The sequence below is a fragment of the Spermophilus citellus genome, assembly GCF_964194105.1.
Source record: "Spermophilus citellus genome assembly, chromosome: 2".
Taxonomy (NCBI): Eukaryota; Metazoa; Chordata; class Mammalia; order Rodentia; family Sciuridae; genus Spermophilus; species Spermophilus citellus.
The window spans coordinates 199,301,464-199,327,623 of record NC_138183.1 but is presented as its reverse complement, the minus strand read 5'-3'; the positions used below and the strand labels follow the sequence as shown (position 1 = coordinate 199,327,623).

Genomic DNA, 26,160 nt, shown 5'->3' with positions numbered 1-26,160 from the left:
TTGGCTGACTGAAACAGCACCCAAAGGGTCACCGAGCAACACAATGCATAGGTGTTGTGGGTGACTGGCAGAGGTGGTAAAATGATCTAGTTCCTTTGCAGTCGCATTCTCCAGGGGTTCGCTTTTCACAGGTCCCGCCCACCTACTGACTCCTCCCCCAGGCCTAACCTTTAGGACTAGTCACGCCCTTCCACGCCCACTTGTTCACTCTAAGCACCTCCCAGTATCCGTGGCTACGCTCCTTGGCCCTAGTCTTTTCCAGCCCATCCCACTCCTAAATCCCGCCTTGCTGGTCTTTTCCCTGCCTCTAAAAGTCCTGTCACTCCTTAGGTCCTGCCTTCTGCCCTCTGGTTCGACCTTTCCTTCCCAGGCTCCGCCCCCGTCCTGCACCTCTCCGGAGGTCTGCCCCTATGATATGCTGGAGTCCTTCTGAGGGGCGGGGTTTACAGTGCGAAGGGGCGGGACCTGGAAGACAAGCGGCACTCCTTCCTCGGAACGTCGTCTGCCTCCCCGCCCCTGCGTTCGACCGTTGCCAGGAAACAAGAGTCAACGCTCTGTTTTTGGCCGGGCCCAGCCAATGAGCTGGCACGCCATCGCCCAGTTGTGCGTCGCTGGGCGGTTACGTGTGGTGCGCGGGGGCGCGGGATGCGTGTGGCGCGGGGCGGGGCGCGGCTAGTGCGCCTGAGGAACGATGGCGGCGGCCTGAACTCACCTAGTACCGCCGCGCCGACAGGGCCTGGCCGGAGTCGGCGTTGTGTGAGTGAAGAGTATACGCAGACCGGAGGGCCCAAAGAGTCGCATGAGGGAATGAGGGACTGGGGAATGATGGCACCGAATTTGGTGACTATTGGTTGTGAGGGGACAGGGCGAGGGGTTGGCAGGTGGTGAGTGGCTAATGAGTGGGAAGGAAGGGTAGCAGGGTGAAGAAACTAGGGATCAATGGACGAGTAAGAGGCTGGTTATGTGAGAGGAGGGGAAGTTTTATGAAGGGACAAGTTGAAGGAACTCATGAAAACGATTTACTAAGAGGCTGGGTCTCCTGAGGGCAAGGGGGAGGGACAGTCCTGGGACCAGAGTGAGTGGCTAAGGCCTGTGCAAGGAGTGGGAGAGTAAAGGGCGAAGGCGGGACCCTTGGGGATGGCGGTGAATGACGAGGGAGCTGAAGGCAGGGCAAGGGAGGAGGGAATGAAGGTGATGAGACGTATATATGGGTGTGAGGTGGTTGGTTCTGTGTCCTCCTTGGGTGGACCGTCCTGTCCAGTGAAAACAGTAGTTTGGGATTGAGTAGGACAGCTTGGGTGGAAGTGTTGTGCACTTGTGTCCCATGCTCCCATGGGTTTGGAGGGGGAAAAAAGGCGTCATGGGCAATAGTAACTATGATAATGAAAGTGATTTTTGAAGTTCTGTCACCAACAGCGTAATCATTGGAGCCCCATTTCCCTCAAGTTCTTCATTTGGACTGCAAACAAGGTGGACCCTTATGAAGTTTTTTTTCCCCCCTCTCTGCCTGCTTCTGAGCAACCTTACTCCACTGTTACGCTTTACATATGGTTGTCATCTATATTGGAATGACCACCTTCAGTTGCTAATTCTACTTTCATGGAAGTCACATATCACATATGACTATATTTAGACTCCCAAATAGGATGGTCTTTCTCTCCTTTTCTTGGAATTAAATAAAAAATTACTTCATTGAGGTAAATTTATGTACAACAACTCATATTTAAAAGGTACATGTGATTAGTTTTGACAAACATACATTTTTACAAAACCATTTTGAAGATACTAAATATTTTTACCATCCCCAGAAGCTTTCTTATTCCTTTGCAATTAATTCCTCCTGCCACATTCTTTAATTGGCATCACTTTATTAGTGTTTTGCAAGTTCCCTTCTTTTCACCAACACAGACACATGAAAATTTTAGAAAGTTTGTTTGTCATTCAGTGATAATCGACACTTTCAGAATACTGAAATTTCCTCTCTGCTAATGATCTGCCATGAGCTGAAGATGCCTTGATGTCTCTCTAGTCTAAAATAAAATTGTCTTATCTAGATCATTCCCTGAGAATTAGGAGCAGCATCAGTCCCCATTCTGTTCCAGAGTCTTGGCTTTAGAACCAGCTCTTCTAACTATAGTATATTTTCATTGCTTTTCTCTGGAGGCCAAATAGGACTTCATACTGGTAGAACCCTTGGCAGCCTGCCCAGATAGCCAGAACCCTATAGGATCTGCATGGGTAATACAGGGTTTAGAGTAGTGTTCCTAAACCCTGGGCCAAGGGCTCAGTCCATGATAGTTTTCAGCTGTATGAGATGAAAGGCGAGAAAGAGAGCATAGTGAGTTTTTCATTAAGATAAATTTATTCTGACATTATAATTTTTCTTCCTTTGGTGTTAAAGTGCTTTTTCACCCATGAAATAATGGTGACAGTAGATGGTGAGTTTTTTAAAAAAAGATCCTATTTTCCAAAATAAAAAGTAACAACTGTATTTTTAAAAAACTTGTTTCTACTGGTTAACAAAATTCTGAAATTTACAGTGTGATGGTGGCTATTGTTAACGTTGAGGAAGCATATAGCATATTAAACAGTGATTCTGTTTAACTTCTGACATCTGAAGCGCATTCATACTTTCATAGTAATCATTTGCTATGAAGTAAAAATGTCACGCTTTACATAGAAATTTCAAATTTTACTAGATTTACATTGATATCTTGTGTTGTAGGCAAAGGAAATAATTCTTATAAATGAAGAATCACATTCAGAAGCTAGAAGTCACATATGGATAAAGTGGCAAAACTGGACTCAGAACTTGGTTTCAGAGTGAGTGTGACTTGGGGAAAGATTTGTAAATAGAATAAAAGTGTTTTGTAAGAGAATCTAAGACTGACAAAGTTTTTTTTTTTGTTTGTTTGTTTTTTTAAAGATTCGTAATTGTTCTGTTTCCAGAAGAGAGATTAAAGGGGCTTTGAGGGCACAGAGTTGAGGGTTTTGTTTAATACTTTGTCAATGACATGGTAACAGGTATGCATAGCACTTGGATAACATCAAGATAATGATAGGATAAGCAAAGTCGCATATTAGAGGATTCTTAGGAACTGTCCAGATTCATAGTTGCACTTGATGGTAAGCTTATTGTATGCTATACTGAACTCTTCATTGAAATAGTAGTTTGTTAAATACAAAAGATTTATGTTCTAGAAGATGAAACAGATGAGGATGATGATGTAGACATAGGAACATGTTTGGGGGTGTTGTATGTAGCTGTTTATTTCATATCTGCTATGTGCCAGGCACTCTGCTAAGTGCTGGAACAAAAAACTCATTCCTTTACATATTCATTCATTTATGCACTCAGTAAATACTTCTTGAGCATATTGACTGTTCTCCTGTTGCTTCCATTTTATGGGATAACAAAATAAGTACTGGTCCTATGAAATCTCATGGAGTTTGCAGGCACATGAAAAAATAGTTTCAGTTTAGAGAATGTGAAATATAAAAATATATCATAACGAGGTGATTACTTCTCTGTCTAGTCTGTCTCTCACTGTGTTCCAAACATACATATCCAGTGATCTATTTATCTCTACAGGTATCTCAAAATTAACATGTCTAAAACAGAACTTATATTTATATCCTGAAAATGTGCTTTTGTAACCTATTTCACTTTAGACAAGGACTTCATCATTATCCTTCATTCTTTCTGCTCCTTTATCCCCTGAATTCAGTCACTAAAATCTTTATACGTTTTCTTCTCTGTTATCTTTTTTCTATTTATTTCCATTACCATGGCTTCATTATTAAAGCCTTGGTTTAGGTCCTGTTCATCTCTCTTATGATTTTTTTTTTGGGGGGTGTATTGCCTTAAAACTTGCTCTTTTCTAATTCATCCCTAGAATGGGCTTTCTAAAAATGCAAATCTGATTACAGAACTCATTGGCTGTGTCCTTTAGGACAACATCCAAATTTTTTAACATGGCCTCATTTGGCCTTATTTTACCTCTTCAGCCTCATCTTCTGCCATTCCCTACTTTGTATTCTAGCTTGAATAGAATTGTTCATAGTTCTCTAATGAACACATTACTGTTTTGAGCCTTGAAATCTTTGCAGTAGCTGCTGCTTCTACTCGGAATGCCTTTTCTTTTCTATCCAGTGAACTTTTCTTATTCTTTTAGGATTGGTTTTGTCAATGTCAGTTAACAGAAGTAGAGATAACCATGTGTGAGGTGAGGATTTGGTGTTGTAATGGGAATCACTATGTGATAGAGGTGCGCTTCCTGATTATAAGGCTCTGCTGAAGTCCTATGAAAAGATCCTTATAAGAAGTAGAGATGGTATTGGGGAGAGGGGAGGTGTGAGTTTGGACCATATCCTGACACTCTGTCTGAGGGATGGAAAAGCTGGGAGGTATGTATGAGCTGAGCTCTAGAGGTAGGCTCCTACTGGGTGGTTCCCCCCACCCCTTGCCCTTTTTATTCTTTTGAGGTTTAATCTGGTCTTTCTACTTTCAGTATTTAGGATAAAAGCCCATTCATGCTTCTTATATTGGTAATCAGTCTTCTTGCCTGTGAAGAACCATTGTAGGGAGGGGTAAACCTTAGGACTTTACTGATATGTTCTTGGAAGGTCTTTTTGGTTTCTTCCTGCCTGATGTAGATACTGCAGGTGTATCCCTGCCCCCAGCTCTCTCCTGTTTGCCTCTCCCAGGGCAAAGGTTCTTAGGTAAAGCTGAGCCACTTCCTCCCCTGGGTCTGCTGTTCTGAGACTGATTGACACTCTTTCTGTATGTACCTGTAAAGTTGTATTTTGGACCCAAGGTGAGGGCCTCACCATGGCCATTTGGAAGTCTTGAGAGATCAGCATCTTCTTCCCCTTTTTACTGTATGAGTGAGCCTGAAGGTAAATCTGGAAAGAGGGGAGTCTACCCTTGTTTTGGACTTTGCTACGAGAGGAAAAGAGTGATAAGAGGGTGGTAATTCTGCCACTTTGTCTTGTTCTGAACTGTGCTGAGAATATCAACCTATGTATGGCCTTTTACATTTTTTCAATATATGAACAGGACCTAGATTAAATATTGGATTTTGGATTCTGAGTTGCTGATTCCAGTGTGGTTCTTCTCTTTGCAGTCTCTAGACAGGGGTGGGGGTGGCTGTAAAGAAAGGTCCTGGAGACCAATCTTCCTTGGATTTGTGAGCAGTATTCTTTTATGGCTAAGAAATGGAGCAGTAATGGACATCCCAAGTATGTATGTTAAAGTTAGGAGCATTTTGTTAATCTTTGGAATTGAGTTCCAGAACTGCTGAAGGCAGTTTTTTAGATTTGGACACATTAAAATCTTATTTTGCTGAGATTGGATAGTTGGCTCTTCTTCAGCTTACTGGAGTATGAGTGGGAGGTGGTGAGTATGGACACATCAGAGCAGATTAGATCTCTCCTCTCAGAGTTGTGGGCTCCTTGGTTAAACAAGATCAGAAGAGGAGGAGGAAATAAACATGTGATTTACAGAGTACTTGCATTATGTCTGAAGTGCTACATAAGTTATTTAATTCTTAAAGCTAGTAATACTTATTTCACCAGGAATTTATTGATGAGGAAACTGAGTCTCAGATGTGGGAAATGATTTATTTAAGGAAACTGGAAAATGATTGACTGAGGTTCATAACTTTGTTTGAGGGACTACAGAGCTCAAGCTTTACCTATTACTTTGTGTTATTTTTTCCCCATATTTTTATTGGTGAATTATAATTATACATGATGGTGGGATTTGTTGTTACATATCTGTAGATATACATGATATAACAATATAATATGGCCAATATCATTCCCCAATATTTCCTCTCTTCCCTCCCCCTGGTCCTTTACTGTACTGATTTCTCTTCAATTTTCATGCACCACCATTCTTTTCTTTTTTTCTTCTCTAAAGCTTCCACATATGAAAGAGATCATATAACCCTTGACTTTCTGAGTTTACTTTTTGTTATTCTTGTGTGATGATAGGGTTTCTATTTGTTTTCAGTCTCAAATGAAATGTAATGAAGAAAGCATTCTGTAAACAGTGATATTCTTACATCAGTCAGGCTCCTCTTGTAGGTGACAGATGGTCCAAGCTAGTTTTGAGAAGAGTTTTATAAAGGGTCTATATTTACAAAGGTATGGGCAAGGTTTAAAGAGACCAACAAGGGATGATACAGTATCCTGGGGCTGAAAACAATCAAAAGGGCTGGTAATAGGGGGCAAGTTCTTACCATTTATTTAACTGTTGAAATTCTCTTCCTTAGTCCATGCCTCCTTGGAAAGTAGGTACTTTGGAATATATGTAAGTACTGTTTTCAATGAATCCTTGCTACTCTTAGCTACTAGTCTGTGTGATGACTATGTTCTATGGATTATAGGAAACCATATATGAAAGACTGAGCCTTCATTCTCTGGCTCTTCCATCTCCTCACTCCTCTTTTACTCTCACTTTCCTGGACAAAAAAGAAAAGGAGGGTAGGTTGGAGAAATGGAGGTGGTAAATGTAAACTTCCATCTTTGTTTTCATATTTACTTGAAGGCACCCATCTTTTATTACTATTTTTTCTCAGAAAGAGTATTATACCTCTTTCTCATGCTAATCCTATGCCTTATTTTTTTGTCCATTATCTGTATCTTATTTATCTGTAACCTCCCACTTTTTTCAGACTTCTCTTTTATGTTTTTGTAGTACTGGGAATCAAACCCAGTATGCATGCTAGGCAATTTCTATACCACAGAGCTACATTCCTAGCCCCAGGCTGCTTTTGTCTTTTAGGAACACCTTGGAAGTTCCCTATCCAAAATTAAAACATGAAAACTCTCTTGACTTCCTTCTCCACCCCAGTTTCTTTAAGCTTTGCCCTGTTTTCCTCCTTCCCCATATCACTGAATTTCCTGAAAGTGCACCTTAATACTTTTTTGACTCCTATTCATCCTTTAAGCACTTACTTTCCTAAGTTTATAAAAAAACTTGACTAATAAAACTATTGACCCATTTTCAAATTTCATTCTACTTATTTTTTTTCTATGAAATTATACCGTATGGACAATTTCCAGTTCTTGAAATATCCTTTCCTTGATTTCTAGATAATTATTTCTTGAATTTCTCCATTTCTGATAGCCTCCACAGTGTTTTTCTTCAAAGGCTCCTCTTAGCTTTCCTATATTCTAGTTTTCCTGATTTCACCCTTAGCTCCTGATGATCTCCTTGGATAACTCAATCTGCTTTCATAGCTTCATCTATTACCTATATGCTGGTAACTCTTGAATTGTATTTCTAGTTTTAATTTCACTCTTGAGCTCAAGTATGATTTTTCTACTTGCTTCTGGTTATCATTAACATTCTGGCAAGTGTCTTAAAACTTACCATGTTCAAAAACTGTACTCATCCTCTTTTCTAAAACACAAATCCCCTTGATATATTTCTTAGTCTATTAATGACATCATCATCTTTATTATTATTTTTACTGATAATCCCTTATTCTCCATTCATTTGTCAGGTTTTGTTGCTTTTACTTTATGATTAATTTTAATCAAGAGGGAAATTACCTGAATTTTCATCCAAATCCTGCCACTTACTAACTGGCTAACTTTGGGCAATTTGTTTAACCCTTCTGGGCTTTAATTCCTTTCATACAACATGGGTATAGTAGTACATAGAGAGTTTTTATTAGGTTTAAATGAGCTACTTCATGTAGTACTTAGAATGGAATCTGGCATGTAGTAAGTATTCAGTATTTTTAGCTATTATAATTATCATGAAGTTACCTTCAGTTCCACAAGCATTTTCTAATGCTAGGCACTATTTGGCAGGGATTATAGAGGAGGTTTAATGATATGACTCCTTGTTAGAAGAATAGATACATTATAATATAAATAATTCATTTGTAGACACATTATAGGTTTGAATAATTTCAGTATTTCATAGGAACATGATAAGATAGAGGTGACCTCAGATTTAGCTTTTTCTTTATTACTTTTACCACCTTAGTTCTTGACTTTTGTTTTTTTTTCCTGTACTGGGGATTGAATTTAGGGCAGGGCCTTGAGTGTGCTAGGCAAGTACTTTGCCACTGAGTTACACCTCCAGCCCTTTTTATTTTTTATTTTTTTATTTTTTAAATTTTTTTATTTGTTTTTTTTCCTCCAGCCCTTTTTTAAAAGAGAAACTATTACAGCTTCTAATAAATTGCCTTTTGCCATCTGTCTTTTTATCTTATACTGCTATCTCATTATTTTTTTATTATTTTATTTCATATTTTTTAGTATTGAGGATTGAACCAGGGCCATTCCACCACTGAGCTACATACACCTTTTTATTTTGAGACAGGGTCTTGCTGAGTTGCTGAGACTGGCCTCAAACTTGGAATCTTTCTGGCTCAGCTTCCCATATGTTAGGATGATAGGCGTGTGCCAGGCTATCTCACATATTTTTTAAAAGGCCAATCTGATCTAGTCATTTTTCTTGTTTAAAAATCTCCTTTGTTTCCAGGGTGTCAATAGATAAAGCCCAAATTCCTTAGAATGATGTTCAGTGATGTTTATACCTTTACCCATATTTACCCTTCAACTCAATATTGTGCCTCTCTGCTCTGAATAGTTTGTGATTAAGACACAGTGAACTTGCAGCTGTTCTTCAAATCTGTCACGCTCTTTCACAGTGCTGTATTTTTGTTTATACTATTTTGAATATGAAGAAAACTTTTCCCTTTGTTCTCTATGTAACCAGTATTCATTATTAAGAACTAAGTCATGCTTTGCCTCTTACAGCACTCAAGGTAGAATTAGTTGCTTTCCTTCATGCCCCTGACACTTATAAGTATTTCTATTTATAATTTTGTTGCAGTTTATGTTTATGCCCCACAGCTGTTCTTATCCATATGTATTTCCAGTGCTTACTTAGCACAGTGCCTAGTAATATATCAGTGTGGATGTATATTGAATTAATTAATGAGTAATTCCTGTCTGCTGGCCCTTGCCTTTATGATACTGTCACCTGTCTTACGGAAAGTTTCGCTCACTATAGTTGCTGCCTTCCTTAGTTGAGATCTGGTAATTGTGAGAGAGTATCTGTATGAAAGAGGTGTTGGTTAATATAACTGTAGGGAAAAATCTATTTTTCTAGATTCTTTCAGAGCCCTTTTTGAGTATAAAGAGGAAAATAACTGAACCACACTTTCTACAAAGTTTTTATGCTTACCAACTGACAAGAGAATGGTGGAAGTGATCACTGGACTATGACTCGGGCCATTAGGCAGTTTGGTATTTCTTATTCATTCATTCATTCATTCATTCATTCATTCATTCATTCACATAAGCATTCATACATTGAACAAAAATACTTGATACTGTGCTAGGCACTGGGGAAAAGACAATAATCATAAAAAAAGGGCAGATAAGCCCTAACTTCAAAGAGTTTTTTTGTTTTTAAGTGGGGAAGATAGACAAGCAAATAAATAATTTTAGATATGGAAACTGAGAAGAGGGAATAGGATTAGGAAGCTATAAAGTGAAGGTGGGAAGATGAGCCATGTGGATAGAATTGTTAAGCAAGGCCTCTGAGATGATGTTTGAAAAAGAATTGAGTAATAAAAGTATAATATGAAGAGCAGGAGAACATTCTAGGCAGGGAACAGAAAGTACTCAAGAAGGCCTGTGTAACTAAAGTATGAGAGAGGAAGAGAATGATAGGAGGTTGTGCAGATTAGATTATACAGGCTCCTATAGACCAAGGTGTAAGGAATTTGCATTTTTACCAGTGTGATAGAAAAATAATTGAAGGGTGTTCATCAGAGGAGAGATGGATGTAATTTAGGTTTTAAAAATATTACTCTGGTTGCTATGTGGAGAATGAATTTAGGATGGCAAGAATGAAGCATAGAGACCAGATTGGAAGCGGTGAGTCCTTTTACTAATGAATTGGTCTTGGAAGGAAGAGAAACTAGGATGTGGCCAGGCTTTTGGCCTAATCATATGAGTGAATGTTGGTACCATATATAGAGATGAAAAAGTCTTGGGAAATAACAAATTTGATAGTAAAAATCACAAGTTCTGATTAAGTTTTAGGTGCTGGCTATGTGTATGCATTTGTGTATATATATGTATGTATGTGGAGTTTTCAGTGAAGTGGTGATTCTGAGTGCTTCTTCCTGGGGAGTAGAGAGAGATAAGCTTCAGTTTATACTTTTCATTCTCTCTCTTTGAATTAGATTTGTTACTCTGGACTGGGCAGTGACCTCTGAGCTTACTACTTCAATCTGGTGTAATCTGGCTCCATGGCCAGCTACTGGCTCATACAGACCGGATGAAGCACACTGGAGACAGAAGTGGAGAAAGCCTCCAGCTGGCAAATCCTTGGAGTGTAGTCCTCTGGCTGCTGGCCCTGTCCAGCCTTCCTCATGGAGAGGATGAACTGGCTGAGCAGACTGGCCTCCAGGGGTCCTGGGAACCGAGTACCTCAAGGGTCCAGTCTGCAGACTCCAGTCATGGCTGACCCTGAGACTTGCCTCATGGTCTTCAAGAATCACTGGTCCCAGGTAAGAAACTATATGCCAAAGTATCTAGTGGCCTCCTGAGTTGTCCTAATTTTGTGTTCACTGTTTTCAACCATTCCATTTAGTTACTTTATCATCTTCGATGCCTTCTGTCTTCTTTTTCCCCAGGTGGTGCGAATCCTGGAGCGGCAAGGCCCTCGGGCAGCTGCTGGAGGTGCAGATGATCTCAGTGCTGTGCGCAACCATACTTACCAAATGTTAACACTTTTGGCAGAGGATCGTGCAGTCCCTTCGGCCCCCACCTGCCCTGGGCCCCTTCTTGAGTTTGCTCTACATGAGGATCTGCTGACCCGTGTGTTGACATGGCAGCTACAGTGGGATGAGCTTGGGGATGGGGTCGAGGAACGGCGGGCTGAGCAATTGAAACTATTTGAGATGTTGGTGAGCGAAGCTCGTCAGCCTCTGTTGCGGCATGGTCCAGTTCGTGAGGCTCTGCTCACCCTACTGGATGCCTGTGGCCGCCCTGTGCCTAGTAGCCCAGCACTGGATGAAGGCTTGGTGCAACTTCTCAGCCAGCTATGTGTGTGTGTGGCCCGGGAGCCTACATTGCTTGAATTCTTCCTGCAGCCACCTCCTGAGCCAGGAGCTGCCCCACGTCTTCTACTCTTTTCTCGCCTTGTCCCTTTTGTCCATCGAGAGGGCACTCTGGGGCAGCAGGCCCGTGATGCCCTACTTCTGCTCATGGCTTTGTCAGCTGGGAGCCCTACTGTGGGGCGCTACATCGCGGATCACTCTTACTTCTGCCCGGTTAGCACCCCCTAGGATGGGGTGGGGTGGGGTACGGCATATGGTCATTGTATAGACTGCCTAGGATAGGGGATTTGGTATGACATGTGATCATTGGACAGTACCTTCCTACCAGGAAGTGTGGAAAGGCCTTTTCCTCCAGGAAGGTCCTCAGATTTGAAAGCACATCTGCCCCCCCACCTACCAGAGTTGCAATGGTGATGAAGCATGGACCTAGGTGGTTAAGGCAAATACTAAGGTTCCTTATGAACCATTGTTCCAGGTGAGGTCCCGGCACATTGGGTGGCTAAATAATGTGCTTTGGTAATAGTTCTTACCTCTATTCCTAGGAAAATTTTGGACTAAATCCCAATCTTTATATTGCCTGAGCCCTTGGTAACCTCCCCTAGGTGCTGGCCACAGGGCTAAGTGCCCTGTACTCCTCACTGCCCCGAAAGATTGAGGTTCCAGGGGATGATTGGCACTGCTTGCGACGGGAAGACTGGTTAGGAGTGCCAGCCCTTGCACTATTCATGAGTTCCCTAGAGTTCTGCAATGCAGTCATTCAGGTAGGAGGTGTGGCCCATGGTCATCCTGGGAAGATAGGGTGGGAAGGGTACATTCCCTGGAGTTCTGCTATTCTGTATTATACCATCCTATTCCCTTCCAGTGATGTCATAATACCCTTTCTTTTCTCTTACAACACTATAGGTGGCTCACCCTCTGGTGCAGAAGCAGCTGGTTGATTATATCCATAATGGGTTCCTGGTGCCTGTCATGGGCCCTGCCCTGCACAAGGTGAGAGTCATTGGTGGCAAGAAATATTAGGGTCTAAACTACAGGGTGGTAACCTCAATGTGGGAGGCAGTGGGCAGGGTAGTCCTCCTTTTTTTCCCCTCTCTGCTTCTGGTTCTTTCTTAGAACCAGAAGTAACTGAGTTCTAAATATATCAATGAGTTAGTATATGTGCAAGGAAGCCCTGAGTTTCCAAATTTTCCATTCCCTTTGTCCAGACCTCTGTGGAGGAGATGATCGCCAGTACCGCCTATCTGGAACTTTTCCTCCGGAGTATCTCAGAACCTGCCTTGCTCCGTACCTTCCTGCGATTCCTGTTGTTACACCGGCATGACACCCACACCATCCTTGACACCCTCGTTGCCCGTATTGGCAGCAACTCCCGGGTATGGCCTTTACCACTGTTCTTGGCTTAACCTGGGTGAGCCGTCTCTCTCTGACCTTTGTTCTCAGAGGGTGTTCTTACTTTTCTTTGGATTTTGTGTCGAGCAATCATTTCAAAATTAGGGATTAAACTTTTAATCATTTCGGGTACAGAATTTAGTCTTATTTCCTTGTTTTTATTATACATGAATCTAGAACAGTTACCTTTTCTGGATGACTTTGGCTGCTCATCATGGCTATAGGTTTTGCCATTCTTCAGTGTTTATAACATTGCTCTAAGGTTCTGTTAAGGTATTTATAGCTTTGTAGTCTGTTGTGGGTAACTTGAGATCACTTTGGGTTTGTGTCTACATTGATAGATAATCCAGCTGTTACAGTAAGCTTACCTTCTCTCCCCTTTAGATTTACTTCATTGGAATGTTACTTGGGACATGCATTTGTTCAAATACCTGCATTCTTTCCATCTACATTTTTTTTTGTGGGAAGTGGTACCAGGGATTAAACTCAGGGGCACTCTGCCACTGAGCCACATCCCTAGCCCTGTTTTGTATTTGATTTAGAGACAGGGTCTCACTGGGTTGCTTGGCACCTTGCTTTTGCTGAGTCTGGTTTTGAACTCTCAGTCCTCCTGCTTTAGCCTCCCAAGCTGCTGGAATTACAGGCATGCACCACCACACCCGGCCCTCCTACATATTTTTATTGAATGTTCATTGTGTGCCGTACCATTTGCTATGCTATAATAATAGACATTGATGACTTCCTGTAGATTATTTTATGGGAAATATAGAGAAGAAAACATAATAATAAAATAATTCAAAAGTGTGGTAAATGTTATGAAAAAAAAAAAAACACCAAACAGGTTACTTGGAAAATAATAGGGTGGTCAAGAAGACTGCTCTGAGGAGGTGACATTGAACTGAGGCATAAAGTTGTGAGGAGTTAGCCTGTTAAATATCAATGAAGGAATAGTCTAGGCAAGGGATCAGCATGCAAAGGATATCAGATAGGGTAAGAGCTTATCATACTTTAGGAAATGAAAGACCAGCATGACTGGAGGCATATGAGATGGAAATGAGATGAAAGTTTAGAGTTAGGTAAAATTCAGATCATGCAAGGCCTTGTAGATCCAGGTAAGAAGGATTTTAATTAGTAGAAATGTACATGAAATGGGAGTAAATAGTTTCTAAGTAATAATGACTTAATGTCTTTCTAGGGGAATAAAGTATTAGTTTAGCCATAATTAGTCCATATTAAAGGACTTTGTGACCTCTATTTTGGTTCTGGGACCATCTTTGCTTCCTTTTTTCATTAAAAATAGTTAAAGTTTCCTGAATGCTTGTGCTTAAAATAGAATTTTTTTCAAGCATTAAGACTTCTAGAAAACTGTTCTTAAATTAAGGTACCTGGTAGTATGGTTTCAGATCACTGAGATTTCTGGATAGCTATGTTTTATACAGGTGTAGTTTTTAAATAGGTAAGTTAGTGTATGTAAGAAATATTACATACTGGCTCTGATTAGAACAGTTTTTCTCAACCAGATATACAATTCAGGATCATCTGGGGAGCTTTGAGGATGACAACAGTAATCACAGATTCTAAACTCTATCTCAGAACTCTTGCATTGTATAGTCTTATAGTGTGTATGTTTGTATGTATATGTATGTGTATTTTTTCCTCCAAATATTTTTTATTGTTGTGTTATAGTTGTACAGAATGGTAGAATTTGTTGTTACATATTTGTACATGCACAGAATATAATAATATAACTTGGCCAGTATCATTCTCCATCCCCTTTTTGTCCCCTCCTCCTTCCTCCAGTCCTTTACCTTTCTCTACTCTTTTGGTTTCCCTTTGATTTTTATGAGATCCCTCTCCTTTCTTTTCCTTTTCCTCTCTAGCTTCCACATATGATAGAAAATATATGACCCTTGCCTTTCTCAGTTTGGCTTATTTTGCTTAACATAATGTTCTCAAGTTCCTTCCATTTTCCTTCAAATGACATAATTTCATGGTTTATAGATAAGTAATACTCCATTCTTTATCCATTAGTGGTCATCTAGGCTTTTTTCATAATTTGACTTTTAGTGTGAATTGTGCTGTTATAAATATGGGTATGCATGTGTCACTATTGTATGTTGACTTTAATTCTTCAGGATAAATACTGAGGAGTGGTATAACTGTATAATATGTGGTTTCATTCCTTGTCTATTGAGGAACCTTCATGTTGATTTTCGTAGTGGTTGTACTAATTTATAATCCCACCAGCAGTTTGTTCCTTTTTCTCCACATTTTCTCCAGCATTTTTTAGAAGACTCAAAAAACTCCACAGAAGACCTCTAGAACTCATAAATGAATTCAGCAAAGTAGTAGAATATTATTGTTTGTAATCTCTTTTTTTGTTGTTGTTGTTTTTTGTTACTGGGGATTGAACCTAGGGGTGCTCAGCTACTGAGCCACATCCCCAGCCCTTTTTATATTTTATATAGAGACAGGCTCTCACTGAGTTGCTTAGGGCCTTGCTAAATTTCTGAGGCTGGCTTTGAACTTTAGATCTTCCTGCCTCAGCCTCTGAAGCTGCTATGATTATAGGTGTGCGCCACCATGCATATCTTTATTGTTTATATTCTTGATGGCTGCCGTTCTGCCTGGAATGAAATGAAATCTCAGTTTAGTTTTGATTTTCATTTCTCTAACAGTGTTAAACATTTTTTCATATACCTGTTGGATGTTTGTATTTCTTCTTTTGAGAAGTTTGGTTTATTTGCCCATTTATTATTTGTCCAATTTATTAATTGGGTTATTTAGGCTTGTTTTGGTGTTAAGTTTTTTGAGTTCTTTATATATTCTAAATTTTAATTTTCTGTTGGAAGAGCAGCTAGCAAAAATTTTCTCTCTTCATATTTGTAATTGTTTTGTTTGCTATGAAGAAACTTTTTTTCCTCAGCCCTATTTTGTATTTTATTTAGAGACAGGGTCTCACTGAGTTGCTTAGTGCCTTACTGTTGTTGAGGCTAGCTGATCTTCCCGTCTCAGCCTCCTGAGCTACTGGGATTATAGGCTTGGTACAGAAGCTTTTTAATTTGATGCCATCCCATTTATTAACTCTTGACATTAACTTCCTGAGCTTTTGGGGTCCTAGTGAGAAAATTATTGCTTTGCTTGTATGTTAGAGAGTTGATCCTATGTTTTCTTCTAGGTTTTGCCTAGTTTCTGGTCTAATTCTTAAGTCTTTGATACATTTTGTGTTGACTTTTATGCAGGGCAAGAGATAAGAATCTAGTCTCATTCATCTACATATAGATGACCAGTTTCCCCAATATCATTGTATATAAAGGCTACCTTTTCTTCAGTTTACGTTTTCGGCACCTTTGTCAATGGTCAGATAACAATATCTGTATGGATTTATCTCTCTTTTTTTCAATTCTGTACGATTGGTCTATGTGTCTTTTTCTATGCCAGTACCATGCAGTTTTTGTTACTGAGGCTCTCTAGTGTAATTTGAAGTCAGGTATTATGATGCCACTAACATTGCGTTTTTGGCTTAGAATTGCTTTGAGAATTGATTTTTGGACTGTTTTTTCTAGTTCTGCTAAGAATGTCATTGATATTTTGATGAGGGTTGCATAGAATCTGTATATTGCTTTTGATAATGCGGCCGTTTTAACAATATTAATTCTGTAGGGCATGTACATTTTAAAAATGCTCCAAAAAGTGATTATAATATGTGCTTGGTTTAACATTTATTGATGGAAACCAATAGGGAATAGATGTCAAAAGTTCACTTTTACAAAGATAACAAAGAGGTTTATTTCTCATTATGCCATAGTTAAGCTATGGTCATATTCTATTTGGCCTCATGTAATGCCCTGTTTATGTTTAGAGACAATTGATTTTCTTCTTCAGGTTCTTTTTCTCTCCCTGTGTTGGGATCTGTCCATTTTCTTTTTGTGATATCTTATCCTAACTTCTTCAATTATTTGTTATTGTCTTTAGTCCATGGCAGTTATTTCTGTTAGTCTCCCATTTGATCTTTGATCTTCAGCCTTTTGTGTTCTTAGGGTATTTCTTCTTTGTGTTTCTTGTTCTTGAGATCAAAACTTTTGTGTGATTACAAGGTGCTCATGTTAAAAATATAGGTGCTCTCCTTTTCACTATCTTGTTCTTTCAAGCTTGATGTTGTTGAACTGACTTTGTAACTTATATAGCCTGTCTTTTGTGCCTTAAAGTCAGTCAATGTGCCTAATTATCTGAGTTAGTTTCCTATTGCTGTTGTAAAAAATTACCACAAACTCAGTGGCTTAAAATAAATAACAATTATTTTATAGTTCTGAAGGACATGTTTGGATTGTTGGCAGAATTAATTACCTTGTTTTGAGACAGATCTATGTTTTCCTGCCGACTATCCACTGAAGACCATTCCCAGCTTGCAAAGCCTACCAGTGTTTCAGCTCTTGATCTCCTTCTTCCATCTTCAGACCAAGCAGTGCTGTTTCACTTTTCTTTTTGACCCAGCTGGAAGATTCCCTGCTTTTTTTCTCCCTTGTGGTTTGATCCGACACACCTACATTATGTGGGTAATCTCCCCATCTCAAATTTCATAATTTTAATCACATCTACAAATTTCCTTCTGCTGTGTAAGCTAAAAATATTTATAGGTTCTGAATATTTACAGGTTCAGATGTGGACATTTTTGAGGAACTGCTTTCCAGTGAGTCTTAATTTTTTATTGCTTGTCAAATTAGTCATTTAGGATAAGCCTCCTGATTATCCACGCTGTCCAAAATGTAAGCTATCTCATCTTTTTCCTATTATGTGGTTGGCTTTTTTTTTTTTTTTTTTTTTGGTACCTGGGATTGAACTTAGGGACACTCGACCACTGAGCCACATCCCCAGCCTTATTTTATACTTTTTTATTTAGAGACAGAGTCTAACTGTGTTGCTTAGGGTGCCTCACCATTGCTGAAGCTGGCTTTGAACTTGGAATCCTCCTGTCTCAGCATCCCAAGCCTCTGGGATTACAGAATGCGCCACTTTACTGGCTTGTGGCTTTTGGTTGGCTTTTAATTCCCCTAGTCACTTAACAAACAATTAGCACCTAATCTATACAGACAGTGCTCTAGACAAAGAAGGTTCATTTAGTTGTCTTGAGAGAGCTCAAAGTATCTGACATACTTGCCTTGGGAAGTATAGAGTACTATGGGGATTCAGAGAAGTGAGGGAGAGCTTACATAGATTTGTTCTTTTTGCCTAGCCAGGGATGAACAATCCTTCCTTTTCTAAAACAAAAAGTTTCCCTGCTCTGGACCCACCAACTTTTCCTTTTCCTGTCAGCTGTCCTTGAGCTTTTCTTTATTCTGTCTTCTGAGAGGCACTGAAGTTGGAGAGTGACTCAAGACTCCTTGTTCACAGCTCCACCCACTTCCCAGTTGGGATTTTTCCAGGTTCCCTCTGGTTTCTTATGGGAAGGCTTTTTGCTGTAGTCTCAGCTGACAGTCATTCACTTGGTTATTGTATTGCTTTCTTTCCTTTTAGTCACTCATTCATTCTGTCACAGTATTTCTTAGTGTTTCTTTTTTGGGGCTTTCATTCAAATATTACTGGAGTTTCAGCTGACAGGTATACCTAGCCAGAGAATCTGCTGATATTTGTATGGCCTATAGAAATTCATTGTGTCTGACACATGGTTCATTTTTATATGTGAACACTGAAGTCTTGCCAGAGATCTTGTGAACATCTAGTTAATACTTGAATAACTATTATGTGCCAGGCCTTGTGCACATTTGTTGCTCTAGAAGTGGTTGGTTGGGCCTGGGGCTGGGGGAAGGCTGTTCTCATTTAGTGAATAATTTGGAGAGTAGAGAGCTCTTATGTTGAGTCCCTCTTTTCTTCCTCCCAGCTCTGCATGGTCTCTCTGAGTCTCTTCAGGACCCTTTTGAACCTCAGCTGTGAGGATGTCCTGTTGCAGTTGGTTCTCAGGTACCTCTGGGGGCAGCGTGGAGGGATGGTTGACCCTTAGGGCCTTGCACATTGCTTGGGTGATGGCCTGTATTGGGGTAGCTCATGAGTATCCTTTTGGAGCCTTGCTTAGCCATTTAGTTCCATTGTCCTATTTTTCCAGGCATGCTCTTTCCTTTCTTATCTACCATGTTCCCTTTCTGCTTTCTTTTCCAGGTATCTTGTCCCGTGTAACCACGTGATGCTGAGCCAGAAGCCAGCTGTGCGTGATGTGGATCTTTATGGACGAGCAGCTGACAAGTTTCTCTCTCTAATCCCACGCTGCTGTCGGCACCATGCCTCCAGCCCACCTCGTCCAGAGCATGCCTCGTGGGCACGAGGTGGGCCTACCAGAGAGGCAGGGAGAAGGGAGGACATCACGGGTATGGCCTGGATTCTGGGGGAGCCTAGCAAGAATGTGGGGCTAGGGTGAGAGGAGGGAGGTGAACATGAGTGGCATTCCTTTTTTGGGGAGGTCGTGGGATTTGTTATTAGTATATGTTGAGTTGTCTTGCAGGGAGAGGATTCGTGAACTCACCAAAGAAATTTAGAGTGGATTCTTAGGCTAAGCTATTTCTTTCCTTCACTTCAGTCCTTTACTTTTCCTGTTTTCATTCTTTGGTGGTGCTGGTGGTGGTGAAAAGGGGTGGCAGATAAGGGAAAGGTTTGTCTAGAGGTTGGAAAGTCAGCTATATAAATGAGTTCCATGCTTCTGCCTCTTCATTGCTTTCTTTATTAGTCTCTCTCGGTATTTTATATCTTGTATGTCTGTCTCCTTGATTACTCTTATGTTTTCTTTTTCCCCTCTGAAGGCCCTGGAAGCCCAAGTGTTGATTCCTCTTCTGTGGTGACAGTGCCTCGGCCCTCTACACCATCTCGTCTGGCTCTCTTTCTTCGGCAGCAGAGTCTGGGTGGCTCTGAGTCGCCAGGCCCAGCACCTCACTCACCAGGTCTTGCTAAATCCCCAGCCTCCAGCCCTGGTCGACGTCCCAGCCCTGCAGAGGAGCCTGGTGAGCTGGAAGACAATTACCTGGAGTATCTGCGTGAGGCGCGCCGTGGTGTGGACCGCTGTGTCCGAGCCTGCCGTACCTGGTCTGCCCCTTATGATGGCGAGCGGCCCCCTCCTGAGTCCAATCCTCTTGGCTCCCGGACTAAGAAACGCAGCCTACTACCTGAGGAGGACAGGGACAATGGGGGGGAGGGGGAGGAGGAGGAACTAGGGAGTAGGGGGCTGCCTGGGGGCATAGGGGAGGGCCCTGGTCACCTGCCCCCTCCCCAACTCAATGGGGTGCCAGGACCATGGCCTGAGGGGGCCAAGAAGGTTCGTCTGGTGCCGCGTCTGGTGCCACAGGAGGGAGCTGGGGAACTGCTAGAGGGCACCTCTGAGGGCATAGCAGGACTAGAGAGTTTTGGGCAAGAGCTCCGGGAGCTGGAGGTGGCATTGAGCAATGGTGGAGCTGGCTCAGAATCCCCCTTAGAGCCTCCACTACCTCTTGAGGAGGAGGAGGCCTACGAGAGCTTCACCAGTCCCCCTGAACCCCCTGGCCCCTTCCTCAGCAGCCCTTTGCGGACTCTCAACCAGCTGCCGAGCCAGCCCTTCACTGGTAAGCTACTTAGCTTAGGCCTTCCCTTTTGTGTACTTTTTGCATGTTCTCAACATGTTTGTGCTGATTTCTGAGACTTCTTGGCTATGTCATTTCTGTATACTTGCCTACCCCTCATCCATTTTGCTTGGGTCCCTTCCAGATACATATCATGTCATAATTGTGTTTTTGTATATGTCTGTGTCTTCCATGCTTGTGCTGGTTTGAGTATTGACTTATGTTTGAGCCTTGTCTGTCTGTCCTTTGTGCATGTTCCTTCCTTTCCCCTAGTCTGGCTATTTCCTGGGATTTGTTATTAGTATATTTTATGTTTGGTGTTTTCTGGTGAATCATAACAATATTTGAACATATGTGCTGTCCTTTTTGAGAGGCACCTATAAACCTCTGTTCTGTGTCATTCCCACCTGTAATCTGTCTGGGTGTTGAGTCTTCTGTCAGTTCTACTGTGGCCCAAGGTTAGTTCTTCTGTTTTTTCCTACCCTATTCAGCTCCTTCCTTCCTGTCTCTTCAAATAAGGTATCAAGTTCTTCTGTCCACTGCCCTTGGACCTTCTTGGTTGCCTTGACTGTCCAATAAGACTGTTTTAGGGATTTATGATTAGTAGTAAGGACAGAATCAGAAATGGTAAAATACCTCATTGAGGGCAAATGACAAAGCATGGCCCTGAACTCCCAAATGAACCCTTCTGGGTTTTCTGGAATGTTCCTGGAGCTAGTCTTGACCTGAGTGGTTGGGCTGACTCCCCTTTGTTTCTGTTAAAGCATGTGTAGCCCTCATCTGTCTCTAATCTTTACTCCATACCCAACTCCAAGAAAAACAAACAAAATCTCTGAAGCTTTGTGATCGTTAAAAGTTAGACCATAGACTTTGGTGAGACATACATTAACATCTCATATTTGCCATTGGTGTGTGTAAATCACTTATTGTAATAATGGCACATTGTGAGAACTCAACAAGTGGTAGCTACTCACTAGAATTATCAACTCTGGGTGCATGACTGATGTAAATTGGGCAGCCACTCATCTTACTGTTGTTTGTAGTCAAGTTGTTATGCCTTGGTTAATTATTGTCATACTGGGCCTGAAATATGCTTCTGTCCTGCCCATGGGACTTCTGCTCTGGAGTCAACTTCCTTGTTTTAGAGACTATAGAAAATATAGTTTTCCATTTATTTAAGCTATGCTTTGCTTCTTGGCTCATTACCAATAGGAGGTAGTGTGCAGATTTTACCATAGTCTTGAAATATTAATTGAAGCTTCTTTTTTCTTTTTTGTAAACTCATCTGAGCTTTTTGGATCATCTCTTATAAGAAACTCCCAGGAAATGAGAAGAACAGAAAAACAAAGTGATGAGTTACCTTAGGACCCTGTTAAGCTAGTTAGTTGTCTTTGAGCCAAGGCTAGTTGTGGGAACCTAGATCTTTTTCAGTATTCACCATCTCTTGCCCTTAATTGTAATTTTGGCTCAATTCACAGTACAGTTCTTAGATATACTCTCTTTTCTCCAAAACCCCTGATCAGAAAGACTAATGGATGTAGATCTAGTGCTAGTGATGTGTTTTAATTGAGACTGTCTCTCTCACAAATAAAACTGATCCCCTTTTGTTATTTCCTTTTCCTCCAAAGAGTCTGTTTACTATATTCTCGAACTAAACTCTCCTTTTACTGCAGATTTCTATTCTACCTCCTTGGTTCCTGGCTCCTGAAAGACAGAGCTCCCGTGTTTTTTCTGGTCCCCCAAAGATTTCTCCTCTAAATATAATCTGTTTGTCTTGGCTGTACATTTTTCTTGCTTCCTTTCTTACCAGGTTTAATGTTCTTCTGTCTTGTGTGGGACCTGATTCTGAATTTTGGTCCTAATTACTGTCTTTACCTAGTCATTCTTCATCCTCTTGGATGAAGCTTTTCAAAAACTAAGATTTTTTTTGTGGCTTATGGTTATAATCAAACACATAAAATTTGTCAGATCTTAGACTTAATACTTTACATTGATATCTCTTTGATCCTCTTAATCACCTTATGAGGTAGGTATATTTTCTTATTTTACCAAGTAGGAAACTGAAGTTTGGAAAGTTCTTACTTATTCAGTAATATATAACTAGTAAAGGGTAAAACTAAAATCTGAAATTATATTTCTGTGACTCCAGAGCCTAAGAGCTGACTCTTGAGAGCTCAGATGTATATAAAGCTGGCATCTGGACTCTTGCAGTCCATGTTGTGTCTGCTACCTTATTTCCTCCAGAATAGGTGGTCATAGGATATCAAACATACCCAGAAACTGACATACAAATAATTTTCATCCTGTGGGGAATCTCTTGTTTTGGGGAGGAATGCGTGCATTATGCATTGTGTTCAGGCCTTGTGTCCTTGTGCCCACCCCTCCCCCAGGCCCCTTCATGGCTGTGCTCTTTGCCAAACTCGAGAACATGCTGCAGAACTCCGTCTATGTCAACTTCCTGCTGACGGGGCTGGTGGCCCAGCTGGCCTGTCACCCCCAGCCCCTGCTCCGCTCTTTCCTGCTCAACACCAACATGGTCTTCCAGCCCAGTGTCAAGTCCCTGCTGCAGGTGTGCGATGCATGCATGCATGGGTGCGTCCAGGCTCCATGGTGGGCCAGGCCCGCAGCTGGAGTGACCCTGGGTGGGCTGGGAATAGGCTCAGTGGGACTAGAAAGGACTGTCAGTCTAGAGCCACCAGAAGTGTCATAAAGTTGTGCTTTATAGGTGCTGGGCTCTGTGAAGAATAAGATTGAGAGCTTTGCGGCCTCCCAGGAGGACTTCCCAGCACTACTGTCCAAAGCCAAGAAGTACCTCATTGCCCGTGGCAAGTTGGACTGGGCTGAGGGTCCCACAGCAGGACCTGCCCCCCGCCGCTCCGATCCCCTAGGTGAGGCCTGTCCCACCACCCCTCTCCTTACCCTTCCTAGATAACCCCTTAGCCCAGGTTAGCTGAGCTCTTATTCAAGGTGAAACCTTGTGCCAGGAACTAGAGAACTGTAGAAAATAGAGCCTTGATGTTTGTCCTCAGGCATTGATTCCGAGGCTACAACATTGGTATATCAATTAAGAGCCCAATCAGCAGTATTAGCAAAACCAGCTTTTAAATGGAGAGGAAATTTTAAATGGTCAAGCAAGCGGACATAGTAGTCCATAGTTTGAGATATTTTGAGACCTTACAAAGGATGTGACATTTAACATAGTCCTTAAGAGACAGTAGGATTTAGGTAGGCAAAGGGGGAGAGTGTCTTTATTGTTTTGTTCAGGAGATATCCTGGACTGTGTATGTGTAGTTGGAGCAGGGGATTTAGAAGGTGATGGAACAGTTGGTGGTAAGGCAGGAAATATTTGGCCAGAGCAGAAAGTTCTCCAAGCTGAAGTTGGGCTGGTTAGAAGTTGAGAAATGTATTTAAGAAACTGGAGGTTCTTAAATCGGAAGTGGAGAAATGGGTAAGTTAGCAGAGGTGAATTGGAACTAGGAGAAGGAAGTTAGCAAGAAGAGTCAGGAGGCTCTGTCATAATGCAAAAGTGGTCAGCAAGGCTTGAATTAGAATAGTGGAAAAGAAAAGAAACATTTGATAAGGTAGATATGGAATAGATATATTGGCAGAATTTGATGAGTGGTTGTGGGGATAAGAAAGGAAGAATTAAATGAGAAAATGGAATTTTAAATAGAGATATTTAATTTAACAAGTATCTGAATACTTGACATATTGCTGAATTCCCTGTTCCAAAAACCTTTGTTTTTGGAACAGGGAATTCAGGGCAGTATAAGATATGATCTCTGCCTTAAGAGAACATACAATATAGACAGTGACTAGAGGAATAGGTAATGGAGCAAGGTTCCAAAGGTGGTAGAAATAATGAAATTGAGCACTCGGAAAAAAAATTAACTTTGGACTTGAAAAGGTTGGTCCCCCACCTTTTTGGGCAAACATGAAGAGAAAAATGTGGAAATGACATGTACCAATGGAGTTGTGAAGTGTGGAGGAAGATGTTAGGGATTTCATGTCATTCTTTTCTAGTGAAATTGGAGGCAAAAATGATATGCTGAGAGCAGAGATGAAATGCAGGCTTAAGGAAAAGCATGTATGAGTTGGGAAGAGACTCTCACAAGGGTTATTGCTCAGCTGTGAAGGCCCTGCTGAAATTACTTAGCATGATTTCCTAATGGTCTATTATACTGTGACTATTTCTTACTTTTACAGTTTTAGTACTGGGGTTCCTGGAAGAACCAGGGATATAAAGGTAGATAAGACAGTCTAAGTTCATAAGCTCAGATTTGTGCATGAGGTAGAAGACATTGAAATAAATTATTAAAGTATGTTCAGATAAGGGCAGTAAAATGGGAAGTCAGTGGAGAGCAAGTCAGAGGAGGTTTCCCAAAGAAGTGGAGAGAGTAAAAGTCAGAAAGGATGAAAACAAAATGAAACATAAGAGAGAATAAAATGTAAGGAGACAGAGCTATAAATGCATGTAATGTATCTGTTGGGTTCCAAGTAGGTAGGTGCAGATGCAAAGGTAAGGTGGGGTATGGAGAGTTTTGAGAATAAACTACAGGAGGCGAGCTTAGTTGTGAGTGCTTCTGAATGCCAAATGTAATAGTGTCTCTGTAGATGATATTAGAGATTGGAAATGGAAACTGCTATCATAATCTAGAGGCTAGAGTCCAAGCTAGAATAATGATCATGGGTCCAGACCTAGGAATCCTCTAGAAAATTAGAGAGAAGACAGTGTTTTGAAGGTTTGTTTGAGTCTAAACCAACATAAAGTTGTCTTCCTCCCACAACCAGTGGGAGGAAGGTTTTTGTGGGTATAGGACAGGGACTGGTGAATGTTGAAATGGTCATACCAGAAAATAGATCTTAGAGGGAGAGTGGTGTATGACAGAAATGAAATAGTCCCTGAACTATGATGGCACATATAAGCCCTGTGAGTATTGATGGAGCAGAGGATGTGTGTCAGGTGTTATAGCTCTGCATAGGAAGGGGAAGTAGTTGACTCTAGTTTTGGAGGGTGATAGAAAGCATGAAGTAAGGGCATGTTATAGACTGAAAATAAATAGTGATTAGAAAGAAGGGGAATCCTTCCTGGTGAAGTGGCATGGGGAAGGAGGAAATCACAGCTGGATATGAAGTAGCTCAGGTGTTGACTAGTTAAGTCTGAGGATGATGGTTGACTGGATGGGGAAGCTTATGTAGAGAATTAAAGGCTTGACAGGTAGCCTTTTGGTGCTAGAATGAGAAAGAATACCTTCCCTCTCAAGTCCTGGGTCATCTTCAAGGATGGAACAGGAAATGGAATTTGAGGTTCACTTCTGCTCCATCTTGTCCTTCCATTTTCTTAGAACCCTAGTGGAGAAGTCCAGGAACCTGGGGGTTGGGGGCGGGGGAATCTACTCTTTCAGACTGATAGGTTCCCTGATACTAGCACCTTCTTGATAACCCTGTTTATTCTCAGTGAAGAGCCGGAGGCCATCCTTGGGGGAGTTACTCCTGCGACACGCACACAGTCCAACCAGGGCCCGGCAGGCGGCACAGGTCCTTCAGCCTGGGAGAGACGGAGCAGGACTTGGCCTAGGTGGGGGCTCCCCTGGGGCTTCAACTCCAATTCTACTCCCCCGGGGCGGGGCCCCTGAGCGCCAAGGTGAGGCTCTTCGTGTCAAGAATGCTGTCTACTGTGCAGTCATTTTCCCTGAGTTTCTCAAGGAGTTGGCTGCCATCTCCCAGGCCCATGCTGTAACTTCGCCTTTCTTGTTGGATACTTCAGAGGAGGGATCTGGCCCTCCCATCTCAGGCTTTGGACCCCTCAATCCTTAATATTCTTCCATGGACAATCAGGGCCATAGGTGGCCTAGGCTGAGGCCAAGGCCCAGGCTCCTTTTTATGTTTGGAGACAGTGGCAAAAGAACTTTTTAATTTATTTCAGATAAATGTTTTATGGAGAACTTGTTGCAATATGTATAAAAGGGAAATCTCTATTCTGTGCTCATTCTTCTTTCCCACCCTTTATCTAAGGGGCTAGGACCCCAAAAAGGTTGTACATAGATGGGGAGGTGATCAGGGGTATTTTTCTCCGGTGATGACATCGATGC

General features: G+C 41.4%; 1 protein-coding gene across 7 annotated transcripts; it reads left to right on the top strand.

Moving 5' to 3' along the window:
• Positions 1-621: 621 nt before the first annotated feature.
• On the top strand, positions 622-26,046 carry FHIP1B (FHF complex subunit HOOK interacting protein 1B). Of its 7 annotated transcripts, none has more exons than XM_081280604.1 (13): positions 622-756; positions 2,726-2,823; positions 10,224-10,550; positions 10,677-11,315; positions 11,705-11,863; positions 12,006-12,092; positions 12,308-12,475; positions 18,370-18,449; positions 18,645-18,850; positions 19,280-20,071; positions 22,459-22,637; positions 22,794-22,956; positions 25,527-26,046. In XM_081280604.1, the coding sequence occupies exons 3-13, from the start codon at positions 10,413-10,415 to the stop codon at positions 25,883-25,885; spliced, it is 2,970 nt and encodes a 989-aa protein (XP_081136730.1). In that variant the 5' UTR covers positions 622-756; positions 2,726-2,823; positions 10,224-10,412; the 3' UTR covers positions 25,886-26,046. The 7 variants fall into 7 exon arrangements, with proteins under 7 accessions (XP_081136730.1, XP_081136734.1, XP_081136733.1 ...); XM_081280605.1 differs by lacking the exon at positions 622-756 and adding an exon at positions 938-1,470; XM_081280608.1 differs by lacking the exon at positions 2,726-2,823 and having other exon boundaries at positions 624-756; positions 10,677-10,949.
• Positions 26,047-26,160: the final 114 nt, after the last annotated feature.

Coding starts and splice junctions, on each gene's coding strand:
- FHIP1B (XM_081280604.1), top strand. CDS start 10,413: ATGGAGAGGATGAACTGGCTGAGCAGACTGGCCTCCAGGGGTCCTGGG. Junction 20,072..22,458: donor GCCGAGCCAGCCCTTCACTG/GTAAGCTACTTA, acceptor CCCCTCCCCCAG/GCCCCTTCATGGCTGTGCTC. Junction 22,957..25,526: donor CCGCCGCTCCGATCCCCTAG/GTGAGGCCTGTC, acceptor GTTTATTCTCAG/TGAAGAGCCGGAGGCCATCC.